This window comes from Bos indicus x Bos taurus, chromosome 3, assembly GCF_003369695.1.
Source record: "Bos indicus x Bos taurus breed Angus x Brahman F1 hybrid chromosome 3, Bos_hybrid_MaternalHap_v2.0, whole genome shotgun sequence".
In the NCBI taxonomy this organism is placed as follows: domain Eukaryota; kingdom Metazoa; phylum Chordata; class Mammalia; order Artiodactyla; family Bovidae; genus Bos; species Bos indicus x Bos taurus.
In genome coordinates, this window is record NC_040078.1 from 119783051 (window position 1) to 119810953 (window position 27903).

At 59.5% G+C, this 27903-nt stretch overlaps 1 protein-coding gene across 4 annotated transcripts; it reads left to right on the top strand.

Moving 5' to 3' along the window:
- Positions 1 to 332: 332 nt before the first annotated feature.
- Positions 333 to 27273, top strand: GPR35 (G protein-coupled receptor 35). Of its 4 annotated transcripts, none has more exons than XM_027538132.1 (3): positions 18190 to 18951; positions 21161 to 21216; positions 25989 to 27273. In XM_027538132.1, the coding sequence occupies exon 3, from the start codon at positions 25999 to 26001 to the stop codon at positions 26896 to 26898; it is 900 nt and encodes a 299-aa protein (XP_027393933.1). In that variant the 5' UTR covers positions 18190 to 18951; positions 21161 to 21216; positions 25989 to 25998; the 3' UTR covers positions 26899 to 27273. The 4 variants fall into 4 exon arrangements, with proteins under 4 accessions (XP_027393935.1, XP_027393933.1, XP_027393934.1 ...); XM_027538131.1 differs by lacking the exon at positions 18190 to 18951 and adding an exon at positions 18958 to 19664; XM_027538134.1 differs by lacking the exons at positions 18190 to 18951; positions 21161 to 21216 and adding an exon at positions 333 to 649.
- The last annotated feature ends 630 nt before the right edge of the window (positions 27274 to 27903 follow it).

The window sequence follows — 27903 nt, forward strand, 5'->3', positions numbered from 1 at the left end:
CGAGGTCCCCACCGTCTGAGCCCATCCCCTCCCGCCCAGGGTGGAGGTCCTGATGCATTAGCATCCTCATCCTGAGGAGGTCCTGATGCATTAGCCCGTCTAGTATCACATCTGATTCCCGCCCCCAGGCCCAGCGCAGAGTTCCCGGGCGGAATGGGGCTGCAGAAGGCGGGACCCCAGGCTCTGGGAGGGCCTGGGGCCCCGGGCAGACCCACTGCTGCCCCCGCCCTCTGCCACACTGACTGACACGGAGCCAGGCCCTGCTCTGGGCTCCACGGAACCCGCGCCAAGCTGAGGACCCTGCACGGAGCCCAGGGCTGTGTCCAGGGCCGGGGCCCTCCTGGGGTCCCCGATCTGTGGGCATGCGGGTGGTGAAGACCGCCTCCCTCCTGGGCACGTCTCCTGGCTGACCCAGGTGGGCGGGTCTAGGTGCAGGGGCGGGCGCCTCCTTTCCCGGCTTTCCCAGCAGACTTTGCCCCAAACGCCTGCCTGAGTTTCCTTGCGGTCTTCACTTCCTGCTCCGGACTCAGCGGGCAGTGCCTCCTCGGTGGGAGCCAAGTCCACCCCAGTCTCAACCCTGGACCTCCTCTCTCCCCACCCTCCCTTCCTCCCCAGGCGAGGTCAGCTTGGGGGAGGCAGAGCTTCTAGGGTGAGTATCAAGACCCTAGCTCCCTGAAAGCAGGTGTCAGGGCAGGACGTCCTGGGCAGGAGGCAGGACGCGGCCAGCCAGGCCAGGGCCAAGGCTCTCAGATGCTCCAGGCCCTTTTTCCTGTCTGTCTGTCTGTCTGTCTCCATTCACAAGCATGCCTGGCTAAGTGCCCCATGTCTGCCTCATCTGGTTCTACTGAATTTCTTTTCCTTCCATGATATTTAACAGATTCATCCTAGCTTTTACTGTGCTTTGAAATGAAGGGAGAAGTCATTTTGTTCCCGAGGACCCTCTGGGCTTTATGACCCCAGCACTCGGCCTTGGACATGGCTGCTCCATCAGACGCAGTCTTTTCTAGCTTTGAGGACAAGCTTTGCAGGCAGGCAGGGCCCGCCAGTCGGCGGAGTGCTCAGCTCTGCAGCCCCGGTCCCATCCCTCCCCTCCCGGGGTCCTCTCCTCACAGGGGAGCTCAGAGGCGGCCGTGGGTTCTGGCTGCAGCCTGGGGCGGGTCCGGTCTGTGCAGTGACCTTCAGGCCATTCCTCTGATTCCCAGCAAGTGCAGGCTGCTGGGGCCCAGACAGCACGGCCCTGAGAATGGCACGGGAGCTGGCTTGCTCAGGGTCCCTCAGACACTGGCCATGGAGGTTTGCTCAGGAGCATGCCTGTGCACAATGTCCTAACTCCCCCATGCCCTACACAAAGGCGCGGCCAGGGCCCGGCCTCAGGCGCCTGGGACTCCTGGTCCTTCATAAACAACCCAGGAGGTGAGGCTGCTGGGCAAGGCTCCAGCACTGGCTTGGGCAGACCCCTGAGGGTCCCCTGCAGGGTCCGGGGCCTGGGCAGGAGTGACGCTGGGTTGCTGAGGCATGCGTGTGTAAGTCCTGTGGGCTCACCCCTCAGTCCTAGCCTTACAGAGGGGACCCGCCGGCATCGGCACAGCCCTGTCCACCACCCTGCTCTCCTGGCCCATTCATTCTAAAGCCACTCTGTGAGGACGTGAGGACGAGGCCTTGGTGTCCCTGCCCTCCAGGCAGGCAGGACGGTGTGCACAAGATCACCAGAGAGGCCTGACGTGGGGTGACAGATGACAGGGTCTTCACAAGGTCACCAGAGAGGCCTGGCAGTGAGGTGACAGATGACGCAGGGGGTGGCGGTGGGGGTGGGTGGTCTTCGACTCAACTGGGGTAGCCAGCTGCAGAGCAGGGCTGGGAGGATCGGGCACCCTCAGTGCATGGAGCATGCCTGCAGAGAGTGGCCTGGGGCGCATGGGGAGAGCGGAGGGCGGAGGGCGGAAGTGAGGCCTCAGGCCGCGGGAGGAGCTTGGTCTCCGGCCCAGTTTTGAGTAGGGCCAGGTGTGTGCCTGTTTGGCACGTGTCTGGTTGAAATCTCAGTAACGGACTGGAGGGAGGGCCCGGCCAGAAGGCTGCTGCATTCTTCCAAGAGAGACAGCAGGGCGTCCTGCTGGCAGCCGACGAGGGGTGAGGGCCGAGGGAGTGGACTGAGCTGCAGTTCCTTGGAAGCAAAGCTCACACACGACGCTTGCTGCTCAATCAGCCTGGCTGTCCAGACCGCCGCAAGGAGAACCAGGACCCTCCAATCCAGGAGCCTGGTGTAGCTCTCTGTTTCTGAGATCTTCTTTATTTCTCTCAAAAATGTTTTGTGGTTTTGAGCATTCTGGTTTCCATTCCTACTTTACTGGCTGTTTCTATCATAAATGAGTGTTGAATTTTGTAGAATCATTTTTTTGCTTCTATTGAGAGGATTATATGTTCTCTTTTATTTCATTAGCATAGTGAATTACACAGATTGACAGTCTCATGTTAAATTAAGCTTTGTAATCCTGGGATACTTATTCATGGTGGATTATTTGTTTTCTGCACTGGATTCAATCAGCTAAGTCTTCTGTTTTGGCCGTGTTGGCTCTTCGTTGCAGTACTCAGGCTTCTCTAGTCGTGATTTGTGGGCTCAGTTGCCCCAGAGCACTTGGGCTCTACCTCACCAGCCAGGGATTGAACCTGAGTCAGTTGCATTGAAAGGTGAATTCTTAACCACGGGACCACCAGGGGAGTCCCAAGCTAATACTTTATTAAGGATTTTTGTGTCTGTGTTCAGGCATGATGTTGATCTATAGTTTTCTTGTAATAATATCTTTGTCTAATTTTTAAAAAAATATTTATCTGTGTATTTGGCTGCCCTGGGTCTTAGTGGTGGCACATGGGCTTTTTAGTTGTGGCACGTGGGACCTAGTTCCCTGCCAGGAATCAAACCCGGGTCCCCTGCAAGTGGGACAAGAGGAGACCACCTGCCTTATAGTTGTTTGGAGGCCTGTTCCTCTGAAGGACCTTTCTAGTAATCTTTGGAGGGCCTTTTCTCCTAAATGAGTTGTGGCATGTAAGGAGTTAACCAGCTTCCATTGGAGGCTTCCAGGCAGAAAAAGGAGTCCCTCCTTTTGGAACCACCCCATATGATCTTCTTGAAAGCCCTCTCTCTTAGCTTTAAGAATCTCACCTTCAGTATATGAAGGAGTTTCTGGCAAATTAGCCTGTGGAACTAAGGTGGCAATCCCTATCAGGTCATGGTTCTGTAACGCTGCTCTCCTAGCTGCCTGGTCAGCTGCTTGGTTCCCTTGTGCCACTTCCGTGTTCCCTTTTTGGTGTCCTTTACAGTGGGAGACTGAAACCTCAGTGGGCAGATGGACCGCCTCCAAGAGTCGAAGAATCTGATCACCATATCTGATTGGGGACCCTCGGGTGGTCAAGTGGCCCCTTTCTTTCCAAACAGCCGCATGTGCGTGTAGCACCAGAAAGGCATACTTGGAGTCAGTGTAAATGGCTATTCTTTTTCCTTTTCCCAGCTCTAAAGCTAGAGTCAGGGCTATGGGCTCAGCTAATTGGGCTGAAGTACCTGGTGGCAGAGGTTTAGCCTCTATGGTCTCAAAACTGGAGACTACTGCATACCCGGCTCTTCTTTTTCCATTCACGACAAAGCTGCTTCCATCAGTGTGCCAGCTTTCCCCAGGATTGGTCAGAGGATCTTCTGACAATCCCTCTCGGGGTTTTGTCCAGTGGTCCAAGGTGTCTAGACAAGAGTGAAACGGGAGAGAGCCCTCGGGGGTAGGGAGGAGGGTGGCTGGGTTAAGAACCTCACAAGGGGATATAGTGAGGCCTGGATTTTCCATCAGCATTACTTGATATCTGAGGATTCTTTGATTAGACATCCATAAATGGCCTCTCCCATTTAGGAGTTGTTTTACTTGGTGGCTGGTAAAAATAGTTAGTTTGCCCCCAAAGGAGAGTTTTAAAGCATCTTCTATCATGATTGCAATAGCTGCAAGATTTCGAAGGCAGGGGGGCCAACCTCGGGAAGTTGGATCGAGCCTCTTGGATAAGTAAGCTACAGGCTGGGGCTCAGATCCCAACCTTTGAGTTAACACTCCCAAGGCTATTCCCTCTCTTTCATGGACATAAAGTTGGACTGCTTTTTCTGGGTCTGGCAACCTCAAGGCAGGTGCCTGAATTAAGGCCTGTTTTAGTGTAGCCTCTGCCTTCTTTTGAGGAGTTCCCCACATCAGTGAGATTGAATCATCTTGTCCCTTTAAACTTTCATATAAGGGCTGGACAATTAGACCGTAGTTGGGTATCCAAGTTCTACAATAACCAGTTAGCCTCAGGAAAGCTCGCAATTGTTTTCGAGTCGTGGGGGAGGGCAACTGGAGGATTCCTTGCACCTGATCAGAGGACAGCCTCCTGGACCTGTGTGTAATCTGAACTCCCAGGTAAGTGACCTTTGTCTCGACCATCTGTGCCTTAGCACGGGAGACTTTATATCCCCTTTCTGCCAAGAAGTTTAGAACCCGAATTGCATGTTGTTGGGCACTTTTCTCATCTGGAAAGCAGATTAGTAGGTCATCTACGTATTGTAATGTTTTCCCATTAGGTCCCAGGTCCAGATCTAGGAGATCCCGGCTAAGGGCTTGTCCAAACAGGTGGGGGCTATCTCTGAACCCCTGAGGTAATACTGTCCAAGTCATCTGTTGGTGTTTTTCTCCTGGGGCCTCCCACTCAAAGGCAAAGAGGTATTGGGATTCTTTAGCCAGTGGTATGCAAAAAAATGCATCTTTGAGGTCCAAGACTGTAAACCACTTGGCACTGGGTGGGATTTCTCCCAAGATTACATAGGGATTGGGTACTGTGGGATGGAGGGGGACTACAGCTTCATTTATGATCCAGAGATCTTGAACCAGTCGCCAGGTTCCGTCCTTTTTCTTTACTGAGAGAATTGGGATGTTACATGGCGAACTGGTAGGGACCAATAGCCCACAAGCAAGGAATTTATCTATTAAAGGCTGTAGTCCCTCCCGAGCCTCTCTTTTGAGAGGATATTGTTTCCGGTTAGGAAACCGAGTGGGATCTCGGAGGACAATGATGACTGGTTCAGCTTGGTGGGCTCGCCCAGGAATCCCCTGGTCCCACACCTGGGGGTTAATTTTGTCTTCCCATAGTTTTTGGTCCCTCTCTATTGAAGGTGTAATGGGTTCTTCAGTAGTAAGCAGGGGCTGTAGAGCTCTAGGGGCTGAAAAATTTCCCATCACAAGGGCGGTCTCCAGTTTAGTGAGTATATCTCTTCCCAATAAGGGGGTAGGACACTCAGGGACCACCAGAAACTGGTGGGAAAATATTTGTCCATCCCAGCAACAAAGAAGTGCTCGGGTGAATCTTTTAGGAGCTGCTTTTCCTGTGGCACCCGAAGTGGTACAGGTTTGGGAAGAGAAGGCTCTGGAGTAGGAGATCAAGACAGAGTAGGGAGCCCCTGTGCCAACCAGGGAATTCTGGGACCTACCTGCCACATCCAGTTGCACCCTCGGCTCCAGCCCCGTGATGGTTATCTGTGACAGCGGGCTGGCTGGAGCGGGCCGCTTCAGTCCTCTTGAACCATCGTGAGGGTAGGCTTGGTGCTTGACCTTGAGGCTCTTGGGTCCCGAGGGCAGAGTGCCGCCCAGTGTCCCAGTTGATGGCATTTGTGGCAAGCCGTTCTAGGAGACTTGTCACGGTTTGGACAGTCTTTGGCCCAATGTCCCGCCTGTCTACAGATCAGGCATCTGTCTCGTGCCTTGTCCCTCGAGGACTCGGGGTTTGCCATAGGGCTTCTCTGGAGGGCGGCCAGCATCTGGGAATGCCTTGTCTCTTTCTTTCTCTCCTTCTCCTGGGCCTTGGCCTCCTTCTCCTGTTCTCTGTTATAAAAGGTATTGGTGGCTGTCTGGACCATCTCATCTAAAGAGGCAGCAGTGTCCTGCTGTTGTAGCTGCTGTAACTTAATTCTGATATCTGATGCACATTGGGACAGGAATTTGTCCTTTAAAATCACCCGTCCCTCGTAAGAGTCTAAGTCCAGGTTGGTAAACTTCTGGAGTGCCTCTTTTCGCCTCTCCAGAAAGGCAATGGGGTTCTCATTGGGCTCCTGAATTATTGCTGAGACTGGGCACAGTCCCACAGGTAATAGGCTTCTTTATGTTTCCATGGGTGGACTTCCTTAGGGGTGAGTCTTTCTGAAGCTTATCCTACCCAGAACTGTTGCAACCTGAGAGCCAGGCGTCCCCGGGTCAGGGTGCAGATCCCCAGGCAGACTGAGGCGTGACAGCCTCCTAGAGATCGAATCCCCAGGCAGGTCGAGGCATGACAGCCGCCCGAGGATTGGGTCCCTGGGCAGGTCGAGGTGTGACGACCTCCTGGGACCCCTGGGACTAGAGGATCCCCGAACAGGTTGAGGCGTGACAACCTTTCGAAGACTGATCCCTAGGCAGGTCAAGGCGTGATGACCTCCTGGGACCCCCTGGACTGGAGTTTGGGCGTCCCCAAGATCTCCAGTGTGACCAGTACTGGGTAGGATTAGGGGGTTGGATATTATAGAGTATTTCCCTCCCAAGGCCAGCTATTTTCTGGTTGTCTCTCCAGAAGTTGTAGAGGCAACCTTGTGGGTCTGGATGGGGCTCAGGAAAAGAGCATGAAACAGGAGGGAAGGGAGCAGAGCACAACCTTTGAAAGAATGACATAGCACAAGGGTATAATGTAAACCAATTAAAATCAATTGGGTCCAAGATGACAAGTCAAATTCAAGTAAACCTTAATCCCCAATCTATAAGCCAACAGACACCCCAGAGGTGGCAGGACAGCTCCAAGGCACAAGGTCAGAAGAGGGAGGAGTGGGTGGTCCCCCAATGGCTGGGATGGTCCTCTCACTCATTAGCATATGAATTCCACCCCCTCACAAAACCTAGCCAGGCCTAATTCCATGACTGCAGCCCTTGCCCTTGCAAGCCCTTGCAATGGTTCACACCCCGAAGCGTGGCTTCTCTCTGGATCCTAACAAATCCACCTCTTATCGCTTTGTCTCTCAATGAATGTTTGCAATGAGACATCAGAGCCTGAGTTTCACTAGTTTTAGCTGGGCTTGAGTCCCAGGAGAGAGCTGAAGGACAGGAGGAAAAAGCAGTGGGAAAAACGTGCCAAGGAATCCCCTTCATAGCCCGCCAGAAAGTTTGCTAAATATCTGACCGGGGCTCACAGTTTCATTGGTCTGATCCTTGGCACAGAGAGGAGAAAGGACAGAAGAACCCCCACCGACTTGGGTAACAGCTCCTGGGGCTCAGCAGATAGCGCCTTTGGGACGTGCTAAGGAGCAGCCTCCCCAGAGTCCCTCAACTGTGCCCCTGCCGCCCGCCTGTTCGCAGCAGGTTAGAGGAAACAAGAAACCAGAGATTGTAAAGGTCCCTCCAGCCATAGGAGCGAGGACCTCTTACCTTAACCGGAGGTCTTCTGGAATCTGAGACTGGGCCGCGTGAGCTTTCTGCTGAGTTCGTTTTTCGCTGTCCCGGTTTCCAGCACGATGGGCCTTCCCCTGCGCTGGGTTTCTTTGCCTTCTGCTTCCAGCGCGGGAGTTTCGCTGAGTTGGGCTCCTGCTGTGCTTGGCCTCTTCTGCGCAGAGGTTGTTTCAGCCAGGTTAAACCCGAGTCACGGCACCATAGATGTCACGCGAGTGTATGTTCCTCGGTTCTTTGTCTCGTCACAACAAAGATTTGGAGCGACGGACATTAAAGCCCTCGGCGCGTCACAGCTCTTGGGTCTTGGACAAACCGTGCTACAGCTCTTAGGCAAATCAGTGTTACAGCTCCATTTTATTTAGAAGATAGCAGGAGAGTGTGAGAGAGAGAGAGAGAAAAAAGAGCGCACACACGCGGGAGAGAGAATCCGTGAGAAAGCGCTTTGGCTCCTCCTTTTATATGTTTTTCCTCCACCTGGGCCTGCCCTATGCAAATTGGGCTTAGCCAGGAGTGCTGTTTGTTCTGCCTGAAGTCTTCACTCTGGTCCTCGGACCTTCCTTTGACCCTCCTTGTCTTTTAGCCACGGCCATTTTGGACTCCTTTTCCCTATTCTACCTACTTAACACTTTGATGATTATGAAGCTTCACCTTTTATCTCCAGTAAGATTCCCTGTACTGAAATCTACTTAGAGATCAATATTGGAGAAGGGAATGACAGCTCATTTCCAGTGTTCTTGCCTGGAGAAGTCCATGGACAAAGGAGCCTGGCAGGCTACAGTCCCTGGGCCGCAAAGAGGTGAACATGACTGAGCGACAGACACACGCAGATACCAATATACCCAACCCAACTTCGGAGAAGGCGATGGCACCCCACTCCAGTGTTCTTGCCTGGAGAATCCCAGGGACGGGGGAGCCTGGTGGGCTGCCGTCTATGGGGTCACACAGAATAGGACACAACTGAAGCGACTTAGCAGCAGCAGCAGCAGCCCAACTTTCTCATGGTCAGTGACAGTGGTAGCGAAAGTCGCTCAGTCGTGTCTGACTCCTTGCGACCCCACGGACTATACAGTTCACGGAATTCTCCAGGCCAGAATACTGGAGTGGGTAGCCTTTGCCTTCTGCAGCAGATCTTCCTGACCCAGGGATTGAACCCAGGTCTCCCGCATTGCCAGGATTCTTTACCAGCTGAGCCACCAGGGAAGCCCTTATGATTCTTATGATCAGTGTTTCATTTTCTATCTTTTCCACTCTTTCCCTTTGTTATCATTTTTTACTTTGAATCTATTTGTAAAATGTCTATTATTTACATAGTGTATTTTCACCTCTTGCTTTTTTAATCCAATTTGATAATCTTTGTCTTTTAATTGAAGTATTTAGACCAGTTATATTGAATGTGATTGTTGGTATGGTTGGGTTAAATCTGCCATCTTGCTGTTTTCTATTTACCTCATCTGTTCTTTGCTCCTTTTCCTCACTATTGGATTAACTGGAATACTTGGTTTTATAGTCCATTTATCTCCTCTGTTTTTCTATTTATTATACCTCTTTGTTTTATCTTTTCAGTGGTTGCTATTGGGCTTTCAATATGCATATTTAACTTACGGATGACTGATTGGATGTAAGAGACAGGGGAAATTTGTGTGTTAAAAATGACCCTCAAATATCTGGCCTTGGCAACAAGAGGAATCATTCTCTGAAATAGGGAACTCTGAAGGAAGATTGCAGTGTGGGGGATGACAAAGGGGCTTGAAGATGTGATCAGTTTTGGTTCATTTTCTGAGAGAGGGAAATTTGAAGGAAGATTACAGAGTCGGGGGGCGATGAAGGGGTTTGACGATGTGGTCAGTTTTGGCCAGGTTGCACTTAAATTGCGTGTTATATATCCAGAAGATGCCGGGTGGGCAGCCCATGTGTAGTCCAGAGGTCTGAGCTGGAGCTGCTGGCAGGGTCATGGGCACGGGGCGATTCTTGGGCCAGTAGGACTGGGTGAATCTGTTACGAAGAGTGTGATCAGGTGAGAAAAGCCCCGTGAAACTCAGCCAAGGACCAAGGACCAAGTTCGGGCCCACATGGAGAACAGGGGTGGGAGGAAAGGCCAGAGAGGAGCAGAGCACGGCACTGGCGCCATGCAGAGCCGGAGGGCAGCCGCCTAGCGAGTGCCCCCAGGCGCCGCCCCCAGGTGGTCCTGAGTCTCAGCAGCGTGCAGGGGCCTCGAGGCCATCTGAGGACCTCCTCCTTACCTGTACATGAGCACCTCGTGTGCATCTAGATCCGGTCCATGTTGTATTAAAACACTTAAAGAACTAGGGATGGGTCACCGCTGCCAAGTGCTGCTGGGAGGTGGAATAAGGTGGTGTATGGGGGGTTTGCAGGGTCTGTGGTGTGGCAGCCAGAGGCCCTCAGGGAGGATGTTTCTGGGCGCTGACCGGGGAGGGTCCCCTGGTCCCAGGCCCACACAGTGGTGGAGGCGGAGGGACTGAGGCAGCAGACTCTGTGCGTGTGGGTGTCTTTCTGGAGAACTTGGGCCTGGTGGGCTTGAGGTACTGTATATGCTCTAGCTGGGCCCTGCAGACAGCTGCGCCCCGGGGCGAGGCAGGCAGGCAGTGAGCAGACCCAGGCCAGTCTTCTCCAGAGCGTGAAGTATGGGGGTGCACTGCAGGACCACGGAGGACGACGGGTCTGTGCTTTTGGCCTGCAGGCCTTCCCTGGGGACTGGTCCCCCAAGTCCTCTCCCTCCTGCTCAAGCAGCTGCTCAGGCAGCCAGCGGCCCCCGGGGAAGCAGATTCCCCGGTCCCCACCCTGTCCCGGGTGCTCATCTGAGCAGCACCCAGCCCACCGGCTTTCCGCAGCCCTGCAATCTGACAATCTGCCTGGTTGCTGACTTCCTAGAAGTGCAGCCCCACCACGCCAACCTCGAGCAGGAGACCAGCCGCTCGGCTCGGGGCCTGCCAGAGGGGGCTCAGCAGATGGGGGAGGGGAGCAAACGGGGGGCCTGCAGCGAGGGGCCCAGGACAGGCGGGTGGGGGAGGTGAGAGCGTGAGGGTGAGCCAGTGCGAGTGTCGGGCCCATGATTGGCCCCGAACTGCTGTATGTGTGCGTGTGTGTGTGCGTGTATACCTATATGTGCACACATGTATGTGTACCTGTGATTGTGCCTCTGTGTTTGGCGTGTGCACATGTATGTGTGTGCATGTGTTTGTGTGCATGCATGCACGCATGCACATATGGACAGGCCGTGGGGGCTGTGCTGCACCAACCACATCCGAAAGTCAACCGAGTGCAGCTCCGCCGTCTGCCCTGCCCCCGCCCCCCTGCTCAGACAGCCCGTCCACTCTCTGTTGGGCAGGAGTCCTCTCCCGGGCACAGGTTGGCCCAGGGTTGCCCTGTGCCATCAGCCCCTCAAGCCTCTGATGCTCAGGGATGTCTCATCTTTCCAGGACCGCTGAGAGAACCCCGTCTCCTTCACCACTTGGGAGTCAAAAGTCCCGAATGTACTTTCCATACTGTCTGTGGATTTTTAGCAGGGTGTTGGCCATCTTTTTAAAACTTTTTATTTTGGAAAATCTCCAGTAGGCATAATTTTCATAAAAGAAGGCTATGGTGAACTCCAAGTGCCCGCCACCCCCAACTTCAACAGTGATCAAATGACTCACACAGTTTTATCTGCCCTTGCCCCACCAGAGGGGAGGTTTTAAAACAAATACCAGACATTATATCAGGTCATCTACCAAAGCTTCTGCATAAATGAAAGATGAAGGCTTTCAAGCACACTGCAAGGTCATTGCCACCCTGCATCAGGCAAGCAGCCAGCGCTCCCGCTCCCCACTGTCACAGGCACCTATACAACTGTTTATCTGGACGCACTGGGGTCTGAGGGTTCTGGCTGCAGGCCCGAATCCCGAATCCCGTGTGTGATGGCGAGGCCTCGCCCACCGGCTTCTCAGAGAGTGCAGTCAGCCCTGCCCAGCGGGGCCGTGCTCTTCACACCCCTGCCTTCCCAGCCCGGGCATCAGGCATCGCCATCGAGGCCTCCTTGGGGGGACTGGGTTGAGGTGCTTCTGCCCCAACTCTACCTGTTTCAGCCTGTCCCCTCAGTCCCCCACACTCCAGGGCCACACCTGGGGGAGCTTCTCAGTAGAGAAGATCCCCCCGTGTTGTGTGACCCGCCCGCGGTCCCACGGGGAAGAGTGGAGCTACCCTCCCTCCCCGCCCTTGTCCGCGCCCTCGCACTGAGTGGATAAGCTGGATTGTGAAAATGGCGCTCCACTCAGCATCCTGACTGCCTGGCCACCAGCAGCTTGGCAGGCCCAGAGTCCACGTCCCCTCCTGACGGGCGCACCACCAAGTGTGCCCCGTCTCTTCACCTCCCCTTTTTGTAAAAAATAGAGGTGGAGTTTGGGCTTCCCTGGTGTCTTAGATGGTTAAGAGTCCGCCTGCAGTGCAGGAGGCCCAGGTTTGATCTCTGGGTCCGGAAGATCCCCTGGAGAAGGGCATGGCTACCCACTCCAGTATTCTTGCCTGGAGAATCCTACGGACAGAGCAGCCTGTTGAGCAACAGTCCATGAGGTTTCGAAGGGTTCACACACCACTGAGAGGCTAACGTTTTCACTTCTTTTTTCTCACAGTTGATTTACAATGTGTGTTAACTTCTGCTGTATGGAAAGTGATTCCGTCATACATAGACATACATATGTGTGTTGTTGTTCAGTCACTAAGTCGTGGCCGGCTCTTTGCGACCCCTGGACTGCAGCATGCCAGGCCTGCCTGTCCATCACCAACTCCCGGAGCTTCAAACTCCTGTCCATGGAGTGGGTAATGCCAACCAACCATCTTGCCCTCTGTCGCCCCCTTCTCCTCCTGCCCTCAGTCATTCCCAGTATGCGTGTGTGTACATATGTATGTATATATGCAGTCTTTTGCATATTTTCCATTATGGTTTATCACAGAATACCAAAAATAGTTTCCTGTGTTGTACAGGAAGACCTTGCTGTTTATAAGAGTTATAAGAGTTTACATCTGCTAACCCCAAACTCCCAGTCTGCCCTCCCCCAGCTCCCTTCACCTCCCCTCTTGACTCTTGTCCTCAGGGCCTGGCCATGTAGAGCGGCCCCCAGACCAGGGCTCACCGGGGGCACCCCTGGGGTGTCGCCAGCTGTTCTGTGCCCGCTGCAGCTCCTGTCACTGGTGACCAACTCCAGAGCTTAGATCAGTTTCAGGTGTGATTTGGGGGGTTTGGCGGGACCACTTCATGAAGCAACTTTTTTTTTTTTTTTAAGTACAATTGAAAATTCATGGATGTGAACACTGTGTTTCAATCTGTTAAAAATCACTCTCCTTATGGACACTAGATGATCCTGTCTTTGGCCACGGGGAGTGAGCTTGCTTTGGCTCTCGAGTCCCTTTGATGTTGGCGACTGTCTTGATCTGCTTTGCTTTCTGGTATGAAAAGCCATTCTGGGTGCATCTTATCTGTTCCCCAACCCAGACCTAAAAGCATCTACTTCTCTCTGCGGGCCCCCTTCCTCCTCATGAGAAACGCTAGCCAGAGACCACAATCTGGCTATTAGGCATGTTGGTTTCTAAGCCTTATCAGCAGTCAGAACCAAGAAGCTTTATCTTTAAGATAAGACACAGTTCGAGTACAAACCGATACTCTTCACTCAAATTCAGGCCTGCTGGCTTTTTTTCTTTTTCAAGTAGATTTTTGTCCTTGTTTGTTTTTGGCTGTCCTGGGTCGTCACAGCTGCACAGGCTTTTCTCTAGCTGTGGCGAGCGGGTCTACCCTCCGGTATGGAGCGTGGGCTTCGTTACGATGGTTTATTTTTTCGGAGCACGGGCTTTGTGGTGCATGGGCTTTGGGAGTTGTGGCTCCCCGGCTCTAGAGATCAGGCTCAATGTTTGCAGCACCCAGGCTCCATTGCTCCGAGGCACCTGGGATTCTCCCAGACCAGGGATCGAACCTATGTCTCCTGCCTGGCAGGTGGACTGTCTACCACTAGGCCACCAGGGAAGCCCCAGATCTGCTTGGTTTTCACTAAGTTTTATTGATGATACACCTTTATCCTACAGCGGACGTCTCAACAATACCCAACACAATTATTCACTTGCTTTATCCCATAGCACAACAGTCTCAAAATAAAAACCTCACACTCTTATCAACAACATGGTTACTGAAAATAATTTAAGATGCACTTTTACAAAAATCATTGAGTTACACAGACGTACAGGAAAAACAGTGTCTTTAAAATAGTTGGAAGGTGATTACACACAATGGAACGTTTTAGCCATTCTCTTTGTTGTCAGGTTGTAAGGATGTACAATCGAAATACTGGATTTTAAAATCACTTGGAAGAATTTGGTAGGGTTATGCTACCAACTGATCTTGCAAATTAATTGTCTTCACCTTGCTTTCAAGTTCAAGAATCCCTTTTAAAATATAATGTAATTTAATTTAGTAATTGCATAAATATTTACCTGGTTCCAAAGCCAAATCTACAAACAAAATATTCACCGAAGTCCAGTTTCGATCCCTCTCCCCCTTCACCTCTTTTCTGCCTAGTCCCTGTAGGTAGCAATTTAATTTTAAACAAATGTTATGGCTTATTCTTCCATTTGTAAAAATATAGCCTTCTGCTCCTACATAAATATATGAGCATCAACATCCTTTTTTCACTTAGCTGTATATCCTGGAGATAACCATACACTTGTGTACAAAGACATTTCTCTTCCCTTTTTGCAACTGCCCAGTTCTGCGTGGTGGGGACGGGACAGACGCCACACCACCCAGGCCCGTGGACAGCTGTCTGAGTGGGGTCCAGGCTGTTGCTGCCCTGCAGCACTGCAGGTCAGCCTCTCCTGCACCCTCTCCCTAGGTCCGCTGTCCATCCGTGGAGGAGATTCCCAGAGGTGGGGTTATGGGGTCAAAGCGGGATGCTGCCCAGTGCCCCTCCGGGGGGTTAGAGGTCAGAGGAGAGTGTCCAAGGGTGTCCTCCCCCCATGGATGGTTGTCAGACTTGGCTCTGGCCCACCTGACGGGAGACAGGGCTCCCACTCCCTACACACTGAGGGCCCTCTTTCGAGCCGCTTCCACCTCCTTCTCTGTGAACCGTCCAGCTGTCGCTCTACCGGTCGGCATCTTGCCCACCCTCCAGAGGGCCTCCTGCCTCAGCATCGCTGGGGTGCTGATCAAGTTGGGCTCTCCCCAGACAGACTGGCTCATACCAGCCTGAACTGGAGGCCGCCTGCCCTTGGGGGCAGGGGCGGAGGACCCCCTCGTGGAGAGACAGAGCCCCGGGGTGCTCTGAACCTGGTTGCTGACTTCAAGGTGAGGATGACATGTGTGAGGCACATGCCTGCTCTCTGCCCACCAGACTCCCCAGCCTGAGGTTGCCACCGGGGAGCAGGGCCTGGGAGCCGCTGTTGGGCTGCAGGGACCCCTGCAGGGAGTGGGTGCCTGGAGAGGAAGGGGGGCAGAGAGTGGGCAGGGGCTGCCTGGACGGGGCAGGCCCAGACGGCCATCTCTGCTGGGAAGGGAGGCCCGAGACCAGGCGGGTGCTGGTGGTCAGAGGCCGCAGGGAGGCGGTGTCCCCAGGAGGGGGGCTGGTGTGGGGCAGTGGTCCTTCCAGGCAGACAAACCCCAGGCAGAGAAAGGGGAAGGAGGCCCTGGGGGAGGCAGGAACCTGTGGCCAGCCATACCAGCTCCTCACCACTGTGGGGGGCTGTGGGGGATCCCAGGGTTCAGAGCAGGAGGCAGAGCGGGCAGCCTGGCAGCCACCCTGAAGGAGGCCCCATGAGCCGCCGGGGACCCCTTCCTCAGCCCAGCCAGGCCAGGGAGGTGGGGTGGTGCTCACGTGTCCCCGTCTGGGCTCTGCCTGCCCGTGATGTCTGAGGTGGGTTTGCAGGAGGAGAGCTGCCCCTGGCCCTGGCCCCTGAGTAACGCTACTGTTGGCGGGACGGGGTGCAAGGACCAGGCACTGGGAAGCCCGGGGCCCCCCTGCCCAGCCTGTGGGTCCGATTCTGTGGGCCAGAACGACAGGTCCACCTCTCAGGCCCAACTACTCCCCAAGGGGGAGCTGGAGGTGACCCTGGGGGCAGCCAGGCCAGGCCAGCAGAGCCTCACAACCGCTCAGGGGCCCCAGCTGTGCGGTTTCTCTCCGTGGGACAAGCCCCCCAGCTGGGAAAGGACTGGCTCGGCCTCTCTCGGGCACCCTGGGGTCCAGGGCGAAGGGCTGTGGCAGGGGCTACAGAGGACAGTAGGGCTGAGGGGGTCTGTCTGGAAGCACGAGGGGCCTGGGGGCCTCGGGGAAGCGTGTGGTAAGAGCGCAGGGCTGCCCGCCCCAGGCGCAGGACTGGGAGTACGCGCCCTGGACATGTGCCCTCTGGCCACCAGGCCCCTGGCCTGAGTGGCGGTCACAGGCGCAGCGGCAGTCCAGAGCCTGGAGGGCGTCTGGTGTGCTGGTCGTCTGACCAGAGGACCGCGGGCTCCGCTGCCCGAGTGAGCGGCTCCTTTCTGGAAACAGAGCGGTCGTCCCTGGGCCCCTCAACACCTGCCCCTCGTGGGCTCACCGGCAGGAGGGCCCAGGGCGCAGTGCAAGCCAGAGGCCCCGAGCGGGCAGGCCGCGTGGCTGCGCATCCTCCACGGCCTTCCCGAGCCTGGTTGCTCCCCTGGGCCTGGCTGTGTCCCCCGGACTCTGCCCCTGGAGCGGGAGCGGGAGCAGGAGCCTGTGTGGGAATAGCCCGCCCCGGGCACAGCCAGGTCCTGCTCTCTGGCCCCCAGCCTGCTCCCCGCTCAGCCACAGGTGCTGAGCGATGGAGAGTGTGGGGCGGGCGGTTGAGCAGGCAGGCTTCAGGCCGCAGAGTGCTTCCTGGAGCGGTGGAGGCGGCCGCTGCAGGGGCTGGAGGGTTCCTGGGAGGGCCCCCGGCACCGGCCGTGGGGGTCCCTGCCCCCAGCCCGGTGGGGGCGGGGCGGGAGGCGGGGTCCCTGGCGCCCTGCACTTCTCACTGAGGAGGTGAGGAGGCGGGTGGCAGAGCTGCTGGGGCTGTGCCCGTCCCCGGCCCTCCACCCCCACGGTCGGGTTGAGGCCTTGGCTCTCCTTACCCCTCAACCACTTCCGCGGCAGTCCCATCTGATAGGCCGGTGGTCAGTGCGTGGAGATGAGTCACAGGTCACATCCGAGGGCCTGCGGTGGTGGCAGGGTGAGCCTCACACAGGACAAGTCTCGAGTGGAGGGAGGGCGTGTCACGCCGAAGAGCTGCTGCCAGGCAGCCACATCTCGGGGCTGAGGGGCCAGTTCACCGCCCACCCACTGCCGACCCCCGCTGCACACCGCTTCTCCATTTTTATAAACTTGTCTTGTGGAAAAGTTCAACTGTATGTCAAAATAGCGGGTCTAGTACAGAGACGCCCGGGCAGCCTGCCCCACGAGGACCGAGGCCGCCTGGTCTTACAGCAGAGTCCTGTCCCCTGTGTCACCTCAGCCGGTGACTCGGGAGTGAGCGTCCAGCAGGCAGGAGTCCAGCCAAGGCACGGTGATGGGCCCAAGGACAGAAGCCGGCCCCCGGCCCCTGCCCATGCTGGCTGTTCCCCGCCGTCCACTCACAGGGGACACCGTCCCCAGGTGGCTCTCGACAGCTCAGGCCTGCGGGGTCCCTTGGGGGGCTGGGGGCAGAGCTGGGCTCATCCAACTTCCCCTTCATCAGGGACCGGCCTGCAGGAAGATGGAGGGTGCGAGTCCAGGAAGAAACAGCCAATGGGGGGCCCAGACCCCCAGAGGGACGTGCCTGGAGGTGGAGCGGCTGCCGTGGGGGGACCCCAGGGAGGAGGGGCGAGCGAGCAGCCTGGCTGGAAAGAGTCCAGTACCCTGCCTTCCTTGGGTCCCTGAGGCCGGCCTGGCGGCTCAGGACACACCTGAGCCCAAGGCCTCAGGACAGTGTCGGGGGGGCAGACAGCCCAGGGGAACAGGGCCTGCCGTCTTCAGGCCTGGGGTAGAGTTCAATGGTGTTTCCTCAAGATGGGGCCTCATTTTCCTGTGAGGTGGTGGGGAGGATGGTCCCAAGGGGTGGGTGGTGAGCCTGGGGTGGGGTGAGGATGGTGCCCCAGGGGTGAGGGCTGAGCCTGGGGTGAGGATGGCCCCCGGGGCTGAGGGGTGAGCCTGTGGTGAGGATGGTCCTCAGGGGTGAGGGGTGAGCCTGGGGTGAGGATGGTCCCAGGGGTGAGGCCGGGGTCAGGTGAGGATGGCCCCCGGGGGTGAGGGGTGAGCCTGGGGTGAGGATGGTCCCCAGAGGTGAGGGGTGAGCCTGGGGTGAGGATGGTCCCCAGGGGTGAAGGGTGAGCCTGGGGTGAGGATGGTCCCCAGGGGTGAGGGGTGAGCCTGGGGTGAGGATGGCCCCTGAGGTTAAGGGTGAGCCTGGGGTGGGGTGAGGATGGTCCCCAGGGGTGAGGGGTGAGCCTGGGGTGAGGATGGTCCTCAGGGGTGAGGGCTAAGCCTGGGCTGAGGATGGTCCCAGGGGTGAGGTCTGAGCCTGGGTTGAGGGTGGTCCCAGGGGTGAGGCCAGGGTCAGGTGAGGATGGCCCCCAGGGGTGAGGGCTGAGCCTGGGGTGGGGTGAGGGTGAGGGCTGAGCCTGGAGTGAGGATGGTCCCAGGGGTGAGGGGTGAGCCCGGGGTGGGGGGAGCTGTGCGTTGTGTCAGTCGTGGGTGGGACGAGCTGCATGCCCTCCCCTCCCCTCTCTTCCCCCAGCAGTGTCCCCACCCCCGGCAGCCTCCACGGGTGTCCCCCCTCCTCCTCCACCCCCCGAGCGGTGTCCCATAGTCACCCCTGCCTTGCCCACTACAGTGACAGCAGGCGAATAACAGGCCCCAGGCCGGTTTGGGGCCAGACCAGCGGTGGTGGCGGGGGTGTTTCCCAGCCCGGTTTTGAGAAGAGGGGAACAGAAAGTGCTGGCAGCAACAGAAGGCTGAGCCTGCGGCCCAGAGGCCCGGCCCCCGGGGTGCCCTCGGCCCCCTCCCCGAGGTGACTGGGGCAGGGCTGGGGCTGGGCGAGGCCAGCGAGGTGCTGCCCCCACCCCTACATCTAAGGGCCCGCGGTCAGTAATCAGGGTAAACTGTCTTCCCCTGCAATACTCCGGAGACAAGGCAAGGTCCAGGAGCAGCGGAGAAGCAGTGTCAGACAACGGCTGGTAGGACCAGCGCTCCTTTGCCTCAGGCTGCGGTGGGCGGTGACGGGAGCCCCTGCGCCCACACTAGTGGCCACGTCTCCCCGCGAACAGCGCTGCCCCCCTCCGCCCAGCTGTGCCCAGATTGTGAAAGCGAGGCCGGCCCGCCCCGCCTCCAGCCTCCCCTTCCAGCGCGGAGGCACCGCGGCTCCCGCCCTTCCATCTTGCAGGAAGCCCTTCCCCACTCCGCTCCGCCCACCTCCCGGGTCGGCTTCAGGGCTGCCTCCTTCTGGAAGCCTCCCGTCCTGACCTGCCCTCCGTGAACCCCACGAGGTGAGTGTAGGCTCCCCCTGTGCCGGGTGCGTCCCCCAGGGCCATCTCCCCAACGCCCTGCCAGCCGTATCCAGCGTGGTGCCCACGAGTGAGGCAGCTAGGTGGGCACGGAAGGGGGCAGACCAGTGTAGAGCCAGGCCAGAGTGGGCACACAGTCACGGAGCCCTGGGGAGGACCGCTGAGGCATGAAGGCCCTCGGCCAGTGGCCACACTGCGAGGCTCGTGACATCCCACCTGGGTGTCCTCAGGGTCCTTTGCCCTCATTCTGGGCGGGTCCTGAGTCCCCCGCTTTCAGGACTCCTGGACCTGGGCCGGGAGTCCCCCGCCTCTGGCCCCTGATGGCGGGGACACCACTCCCACCCCAGGTGAGGAGACTGGGGGTGGCGGTGGTGGAGGAAAGGGGTCCTGGAGGCAGCGCGGTTCCCAGGGCCAAGCATGGGGATGGGGATGGGGGCCCTGGGCACACCCAGCAGCCTCCTAGGGAGCGACCCCGCCTCCCGGGCACTTCCCTGGAAGAGGTTCATCTGGACAGGGCAGGGATGCCAACCTCCTGCAGCATTGCCAGCAGTATTTTCTCTCAAACTCCAACTATTCCGAGGGGTGAAGGGCCAAGACCCCAGGGCAGAAGGAGCCCCTGCCTTCAGTCCCGCATTTGGACCCCTACCCCCCACAGGCTGCCACACAGGCTCTCGGGCAGGTGTGAAGCAGGAGAGGTGGGTGCTGGGGCCAGGGGCGCTGAGCAGTGAGGGTGGGGACCTCGGAGACGGAGCCCTGTCTGAGCCTGAGGTTGCAGCAGCAGCGGGGCCGCGGGGCCCTGCCTGCCCTGCTCTGCAGAGGGCGCCTTAGGGCTCTGAGCCCGCCCGGCAGCGGGAATGGGTCTGGTCTGGACTCTGAAGCCAGCCTGGTGGGGCCAACCCTCTTGGACCCCAGGGAACCCAGTGGACCTGGAGGAAAGGACCCAGCCCTGCCCTCCCTCCACGGTGGGGGGATGGTGAGTCGGCTGCAGGGCCAGTGGAGGGAAGGGCTGTGGGGTGGGGCGGCGGGGGGGCTGCACCCCACTCCAGGCCTCAGCCACTCATGTTTACACGCGCCTGCTCTGGCCAAGACTCTGCTTGTTCCCAGGCGCTGGCCACCCAGTTGATTCCTCCGCTGGGCCCTGCTGACCCGTGAATGGGACTTGTGAGGCCCTGCCCTGTGCAGGAGCAGGAGGGGTCCCGGCCACAAGCCAGGACCAGGGCACGGGAAAAATTCAGGAGAAGGTCTATGGCTGAACGCTAGGTTGCAGAGGGGCGCGGAGGGCTGTGGAGGCTGGGGGCTGGTGGGGAGGAGATGGTCAGAGAGGAGGGACGGTAGGGGAGGAGCCAGTGGGACCCTCCAGCCTGGTCTGCAGGGTGAGCCCAATCCCCTCCTCAGGGCAGGGTCCCTGGTTCCCGAGTCAGGAGGCCAGCCAGTCCCCTTCATGGAGCCCCAGGTTCTGCCTGTGGAAACGGGCAGGGTGGGGTCGAACTTGCCCCAGCCCCTCGCAGGCCATGCAGGGAGAGGTACTGAGGTCAGGTGTGGATGGCCCAAGCCGAGGGGACAAGGCGCTGTCCTCAGATGCAAGGGGAGGGCGGAGCGGTCCCTTTGAGCAGGGTCTGGGGCCCTGAGCTCAGAGGGGAGGGAACACAACTCCAGGAGGGCCTGGAGGAGCCACAGAGAGAACATTCTAGAAGGGGAGGGGGTAGTCTGCAAGGACAGCTTCTGCAGAGGGGCGGTGAGGAGGCTAGCTGGTGGAGGGGCGGGGGGAGTCAGGCACTGGAGCAGAGCAGCAGGAAGCCCACCCGGAGTGGGCTGTGCTATGCTGCTGTGCGTGCGAAGGTGCAGGGCCTTCCTGCCAGGACGCGGGGGAGGGTGGGGGCACTGACCGCAGACACAGGGGCCCCGCCCGGGAGATGACGGGGAAGGTGCCTCTGCACCACGGGAGGTCTCGACCTCTGGCTCTGCTGTCTCCAGAAAGACCACTGCTTCTCTGGGGTGTCAACAGAGGCGGCCGCTGGCCTCCCACTTCCTCTCCCAGGAGTCCCCCAGGCAGCCCTGGTCTGGGCTGGCACAGGCGGTGGGGAGCCCCATGGGCTGTCACTGCCATCAGCCCGCCCACTGCCTGCCAGCGCTGAGGGTGCGGTCAGGACGGTGCAGGGACCCGGCTCACCCGGCCCCGCTTCCCCACCAGCCCTTCGGCAGGACCTGTCGAGGCGTCAGCAGCTCAGGAGGGAACCAGCGAGTCAGGTCAGTGCCTGCAGGGGCCGGGGGTCTCAGAGGGTGAGGGCCATGACGGGGTCTCAGAGGGTGAGGGCTGTAACAGGATCTCAGAGGGTGAGGGCCGTGACAGGGTCTCAGAGGGTGAGGGCTGTAACAGGATCTCAGAGGGTGAGGGCCGTGACAGGGTCTCAGAGGGTGAGGGCTGTAACAGGATCTCAGAGGGTGAGGGCCGTGATAGGGTCTCAGAGGGTGAGGGTGAGGGGGTCTCAGAGGGTGAGGGTGATGGGGTCTCAGAGGGTGAGGGCCGTGATGGGGTCTCAGAGGGTGAGGGTGAGGGGGTCTCAGAGGGTGAGGGTGAGGGTTTCTCAGAGGGTGAGGGCCGTGATGGGGTCTCAGAGGGTGAGGGCCGTGACGGGGTCTCAGAGGGTGAGGGCCGTGACAGGGTCTCAGGGGTGAGGGCATGACGGGGTCTCAGAGGGTGAGGGTGACGGGGTCTCAGAGGGTGAGGGTGAGGGGGTCTCAGAGGGTGAGGGCCGTGACGGGGTCTCAGAGGGTGAGGGCCGTGACGGGGTCTCAGAGGGTGAGGGCCGTGACAGGGTCTCAGGGGTGAGGGCGTGACGGGGTCTCAGGGGTGAGGGCGTGACGGGGTCTCAGGGGTGAGGGCGTGACGGGGTCTCAGAGGGTGAGGGCCGTGATGGGGTCTCAGAGGGTGAGGGTGACGGGGTCTCAGAGGGTGAGGGTGACGGGGTCTCAGAGGGTGAGGGCCGTGACGGGGTCTCAGAAGGTGAGGGCCGTGACAGGGTCTCAGGGGTGAGGGCCGTGACGGGGTCTCAGAGGGTGAGGGCTGTAACAGGGTCTCAGAGGGTGAGGGCCGTGATGGGGTCTCAGAGGGTGAGGGCCGTGATGGGGTCTCAGAAGGTGAGGGCCGTGACGGGGTCTCAGGGGTGAGGGCCGTGATGGGGTCTCAGAGGGTGAGGGCTGTAACAGGGTCTCAGAGGGTGAGGGCCGTGATGGGGTCTCAGGGGTGAGGGCTGTGACGGGGTCTCAAAGGGTAAGGGCCGTGACGGGGTCTCAAAGGGTAAGGGCCGTGACAGGGTCTCAGAGGGTGAGGGCCGTGATGGGGTCTCAGAGGGTGAGGGCCGTGATGGGGTCTCAGGGGTGAGGGCCGTGACGGGGTCTCAGAGGGTGAGGGCTGTAACAGGATCTCAGAGGGTGAGGGCCGTGACAGGGTCTCAGGGGTGAGGGTGATGGGGTCTTAGAGGGTGAGGGTGACAGGGTCTCAGGGGTGAGGGCCATGACGGGGTCTCAAAGGGTAAGGGTGATGGGGTCTCAGAGGGTGAGGGCCGTGACAGGGTCTCAGAGGGTGAGGGCTGTGATGGGGTCTCAGGGGTGAGGGCCGTGACGGGGTCTCAGAGGGTGAGGGCCGTGATGGGGTCTCAGGGGTGAGGGCCGTGACGGGGTCTCGGGTGAGGGCCGTGACAGGGTCTCAGAGGGTGAAGGCTGTAACAGGATCTCAGAGGGTGAGGGCCGTGATAGGGTCTCAGGGGTGAGGGTGAGGGGGTCTCAGGAGTGAGGGCTGTGATGGGGTCTCAGGGGTGAGGGCCGTGACGGGGTCTCAGAGGGTGAGGGCCTTGACAGGGACTCAGGGGTGAGGATGAGGGGGTCTCAGGGGTGAGGGCCGTGACGGGGTCTCAGGGTTGAGGGTGACGGGGTCTCAGAGGGTGAAGGTGAGGGGGTCTCAGAGGGTGAGGGCCGTGACGGGGTCTCAGGGGTGAGGGTGAGGGGGTCTCAGAGGGTGAAGGTGAGGGGGTCTCAGAGGGTGAGGGCCGTGACGGGGTCTCAGGGGTGAGGGTGACGGGGTCTCAGAGGGTGAAGGTGAGGGGGTCTCAGAGGGTGAGGGCCGTGACGGGGTCTCAGGGGTGAGGGTGAGGGGGTCTCAGAGTGTGAGGGTGAAGGGGTCTCAGGGGTGAGGGTGAGGGCGTCTCAGAGGGTGAGGGTGAGGGGGTCTCAGCAGGCGAAGGCTGTGCCAGGGTTCTGAACCTCAGCGGGTAACCTGTAGGAGAACCCTGTAGGGGCTGATGGTCTGGCACCGGGACGTCCCTCATGGGCAGCGATGCAGAGGAACTTGGGGTGACTCCTGGGGCCTGGTCCCCCTCACTCGAGTCTCTGAAGTCTCTCGTGGGCTGAGACCAGTGTCTGAAGCTAGAAGGGAGGGGTCTGAGGGGGGCCCTAGCACAGTGAACGCGGCTTTGTGAAACCTGTCCCAGGTCCTGGGCTATTTCTAAGTTGGGCTCCCAGCTCCAGAGGACTCCTCGGCGCCCGGACAACGGGGGTCAGCAGTCCACTCTCTGCCCCAGATCCCACTTAGGGTGTGGGACTGACAAAGGCACCTCAGCGCCGCAGCGAGGGTGGCTTCCCACCCCGCTGGGGGAGCGGACTGACCCGCCACCACGGTGGGAGCAGGAAGCGGAGCCTCTGGGGTGCCGCCCTTCTCCAGGGGCCGCCTCCCCCAGCAGGAAGTGGCGGTGCCCCCACAGCTGAGCTCTCTGAGCCCCGGCCGCCGCCCACCCCTGCCCAGGGGCCCCGCGCCCTCGCCTGGGGTAGGCAGGACCTGAGTGGGTTGTCATGGCTTCTGGGGACCCCATGCTGTTTGAGCTGGACCATGGGACTTGACCCCCCCCAAACCTTTTCCACCCCCAGGGAGAGGCCCCACGAGCAGGGCATTTCCTGCAAGGCTCGCGTGCACCCTGATAATCTCACAGAGTTGATGTCCTTCTCCCTGACAGTTATCAGTCATTATAAAGGGGAAAACGTAAAGATGGCAGCTAGCTTTTTTAACTTGCTCTCTCCAAATATTGGGCCACACGAGGCTGTTAACTGAAAGTTAACACACCCACGAGTGTGGAGCAGGACACAGCCCCGAGACAGCCGTCCGGGTGCAGGGCATCCCGTGAGGGACAGGCCTGCCTCCCCCTGCTGTCCCGGGCAGCGCCTGGGTGACCGCTGCAGCAGGCCTCGCTGCCCCAAGTAGCGAGGGGCCGTCCTGGACCCCGGCTGGGTGGGGAGACAGCCCGGAGGCGCGCATGTGGCAGAATCACCCTGTGCTCCCAGCAGGCTCGGGGGTTCTGGGCCAGGGGCAGACGGCAGGCAGGGAGGACCCCAGCAGTTGCCCCAGTGGGTTCTGGAGTCTGGGGAGCCGCATGGCACGGGCCTGGGGCCACAGAACAAGGGGTGAACAAGCGCAGTCCTTCAAACATGAGGAGAGAGGTTTCACACACGTCGGAAGCATTCGTGAAGCTTGAATTGCTGGCAAATGGGCACTTAAAATTCAGAAGGGATTCACCGGGACAATTGGTGGAATATTTCTGCCGCTACTCGCTGCGGTCTGTGCTCCAGCTCCCCTAATGGACTGTGGCCTGGACACTCCCAGGGGGCTGTGTCTCAGGCAATGAGCGCCCACTCCCACCCCCGGCGCCCGTGAGCCTGATACCCCCGCCTCTGGATGTTTCTTCCCTTCCTGTGTGTGAGCGGGGGCAGGGGAGCAGACTCCACCCCCCGACGGACTGAACCCCCTTCTCGACCTCGCCTGAAGGTCAGGGAGCCCCCAGGGGGCCCGGTGCTCATGGAGGAAGGAAGGCCTCTCCCCCGACCCCTCCAGGCCCTTCCAGCCGGAGGAAGCAAGGTGAGGGGTGGGAGGGGGTCCAGAGGGTGCCTGCCACTCACACAGGCCTGCTCCATGGTTCCACACGTCTGACACCCATGCCTCCGGGTGCCGCCCAGCTCAGGGTGCCACACCAGGAACATCAGACCGCTGACCAAGTCCATCCCCAGGCTGGTGAGCTGGTCCTGGCAGTCCTGGGCTGTCATGGAGCGTGCGCAGGGAAGCGAGAGGTGTGGAGGGTGAGGCCGTGTGGGAGCTTCTGACAACGACTGGGTGGAGGTCACCCAGCAACACCCCAAGGCCGCCAGAACCACAGGGCAGCCCTGACCACGGGGAACTCAAGGGGACTCTCGAACCAGGTGGGGCATCAGGCCAGGCTAGGTGGGCCTGAGGGCAGCCGGGGAGGCTCTCAGAGGGGAGGAGGGAGGGAGGCTGGGAACCAGAGCACCCAGCCACCATCCCCCCAGCAAGAGGACACAGCACAGGAGAGAGAGGGGGGCTGGACTTCTCTGGAGGCCCGAGCTGTGGCCCCTGCTGCCCTGGACCTCGGTAGCCAGGAAGGGCCCGGTCGAGAGATGCCCGCCCTGCTGAGGTGCAGGAGTGCGTCAGACGCGGGTGCCTCCTGCAGCCAGGTTTGCGGAAGACATGGAGGGGGGCAGTGAGCCACGCTGGGACCCCACGGGCCCCTCAGTCTACCCGCTTTCAGACTCCAGGGCTCCTGGGGTCCCTGTCTCGCAGTTGCCTCTGAGCCTCCCCTGGTGAGCATGGCACTGGGCTGGGGCGAGGCTGGCCACCCCTGGGTCCCCATACTGAGAGCTGGTGGAGTGGGGCCCCTGGGGTCTGAGAGCGGGTGGAGCTGGCGTGGCTGGGGCTGGGGGTGTCCTTTCTGCCCGGCAGCCAGCAGGTCCCTGCAGAGGCAGGCTCAGGCACAGGGACCTGGGTCCAGCCCCAGGCTGGCTCCCCGAGCCATCTCAGGCCCACGGGCCTCTGAAGGCCTTGGTTTCCCATAGGTGGCCTAGAGGGTGCCTCGGGGCTTCTTGGGGTGTCCTTGGGCAGGTCAACTTGGGGTTCTTGAGGTGGGGGTGGTCAGACTCCCCCGGCTGGCCTACCCATCTCACACCCTGCTCCCCCTCTGCAGCCCCGGGATCATGAACAGCAGCAACTGCAGCTCCTGGGATGCCAACCCAGTCTATTACACGTACATGGGCGGGCTCCTGGCGCTCGGCCTGCTGCTCAACGGCCTGGCGCTCTGGGTGCTGTGCTGGCGCCTGCCGCGGTGGACAGAGACCCGCATCTACATGGCCAACCTGGCCGTGGCCGACCTCTGCCTGCTCTGCGCCCTGCCCTCCTTCCTGTACTTCCAGAAGCAGACCTCCAAGGACACGCCGCTCTGCCAGATCTCCCAGGCCGTCTACCTGCTCAACAGGTACATGAGCATCAGCCTGGTCACGGCCATCGCCGTGGACCGCTACGTGGCCGTGCGGCACCCGCTGCGCGCCCGCAGGCTCCGCTCCCCTGGCCGGGCCGCGGCTGTGTGCACCGCGCTCTGGGCCGTGGTCCTCGGCTCCCTGGTGCTCCGCTGGTTCCTGGACGTGCAGGACGGTGGCTTCTGCTTCGCCGTCCGCTCCGGGCGGAGCACCTACACCGGGGTCTTCTCGCTGCTGGGCTTCTACCTGCCGCTGGCCGTGCTGGTCTTCTGCTCTCTGCAGGTGGTGACCGCCCTGACCCAGAGGCCCGAGGCTAACCCGGGCCAGGCGGAAGCCACGCAGAAAGCCTCTCGCATGGTCCTGGCGAACCTGGCCGTCTTCGTGGTCTGCTTCCTGCCCTTCCACATGGTGCTGACCATGCGCGTGGCCCTGGGCCTGCAGACCTGCGCCATTAAGGTGGCCATGCAGATCACGAGCAGACTCTCAGATGCCAACTGCTGCCTAGACGCCATCTGCTACTACTTCATGGCCAAGGAGTTCCAGGAGGCGTCTGTGTCAACCACATCCCCCAGAGCCAAGGCCCACAAGAGCAAGGACAGTGTGACCATGACCCTGACCTAGGAGGTGAGCCATGGCTCCCCTCCCAGGGGGAACAGTGACCAGAGACAAGGAGCCCCACGATCTGTCCTGAACTCGCTGTGGGCCGTGGGCTGTGGACACTCTCAGGAGGCTCAACTCAGCAGGACAACCTGGGCATGGAGCCTGGGGAGGCAACACCCCCACCCCCGGGGCAGAAGACGGACAGGATGGGCACAGGAGGAATGGGGCCTGAGCAGGGCCAAGCCCAGGGACCCTGCTGTGTCCAGAGCCTGGCACACCTGGGGCACTGGGACGGGGGTGTCTGCCGGGTGCCTGAGGCTCTGATGGCCAGTCTTCTGCTACTGCCCCACAGGGGCCAGAATAAAGGGCTCCGCTGGGGCTCTGTGCCACCCATGGCCGCGTAGTGGGAGGTGGAGCGCCTGGGGCGTCTCCCAGGTGGCTTTCTAGGGCTTTCCACTTGGGGGCTCTCCACGGGCCCTGCCAGCTGCTTCCCACCCTGGCCCACTCCCCATCATCTCGGGGGCTGCCGCCAGGGAGGGCTGGTCCTCAGCTGCCTTGTCGGTCCCAGGCCTGGCCCAGGCCTGAGTGTGAGCAGCTGGTCCTGAGCTCCAAGTTCAGGTGTAGGGAGAGGTGGGGAGACAGTTAACTTCTGTGTCAGCAGGTGACACGGTATCTACAAGGGCCAGAAGTGGAGTCCCAGGAGCCATCTAAGGCCTCAGCCTGGGTGTTAGGAGCTGCTGTAGACAGAGACAGTCTCTGGGACAGAGAAAAAGTGAGAGATGGGAGAGAAGGAGAGACAGATGGGGAGAAAGCAAGAGAGAACGGGGGTGAGAGCGCAGGGGTGGGTAGTGTGGAAGGAAGAAAGGGGGGACAGTGACGGGGACAGGACGAGAGTGAGGAAGACGGTTAGCAGAGTGAGACAGGAGCCTCCAGGGAACGAGGAGAGAGCATGAGGGCAGAGCCGGGAGGAGGGGCAGAGAGACTGACAGACAGACAGGTGATGGCTCAGCCTGCTCTCCCCCAGGC

Excerpts from the sequence above, each read along its gene's own strand:
- GPR35 (XM_027538131.1), top strand. The coding sequence starts at position 19,137 with ATGAAGGCCCTCGGCCAGTGGCCACACTGCGAGGCTCGTGACATCCCA. Across the intron at positions 19,665-21,160 it reads GCAGGTGTGAAGCAGGAGAG|CCCTTCGGCAGGACCTGTCG; the intron begins GTGGGTGCTGGG and ends CTTCCCCACCAG. Across the intron at positions 21,217-25,988 it reads GGAGGGAACCAGCGAGTCAG|CCCCGGGATCATGAACAGCA; the intron begins GTCAGTGCCTGC and ends CCCCCTCTGCAG.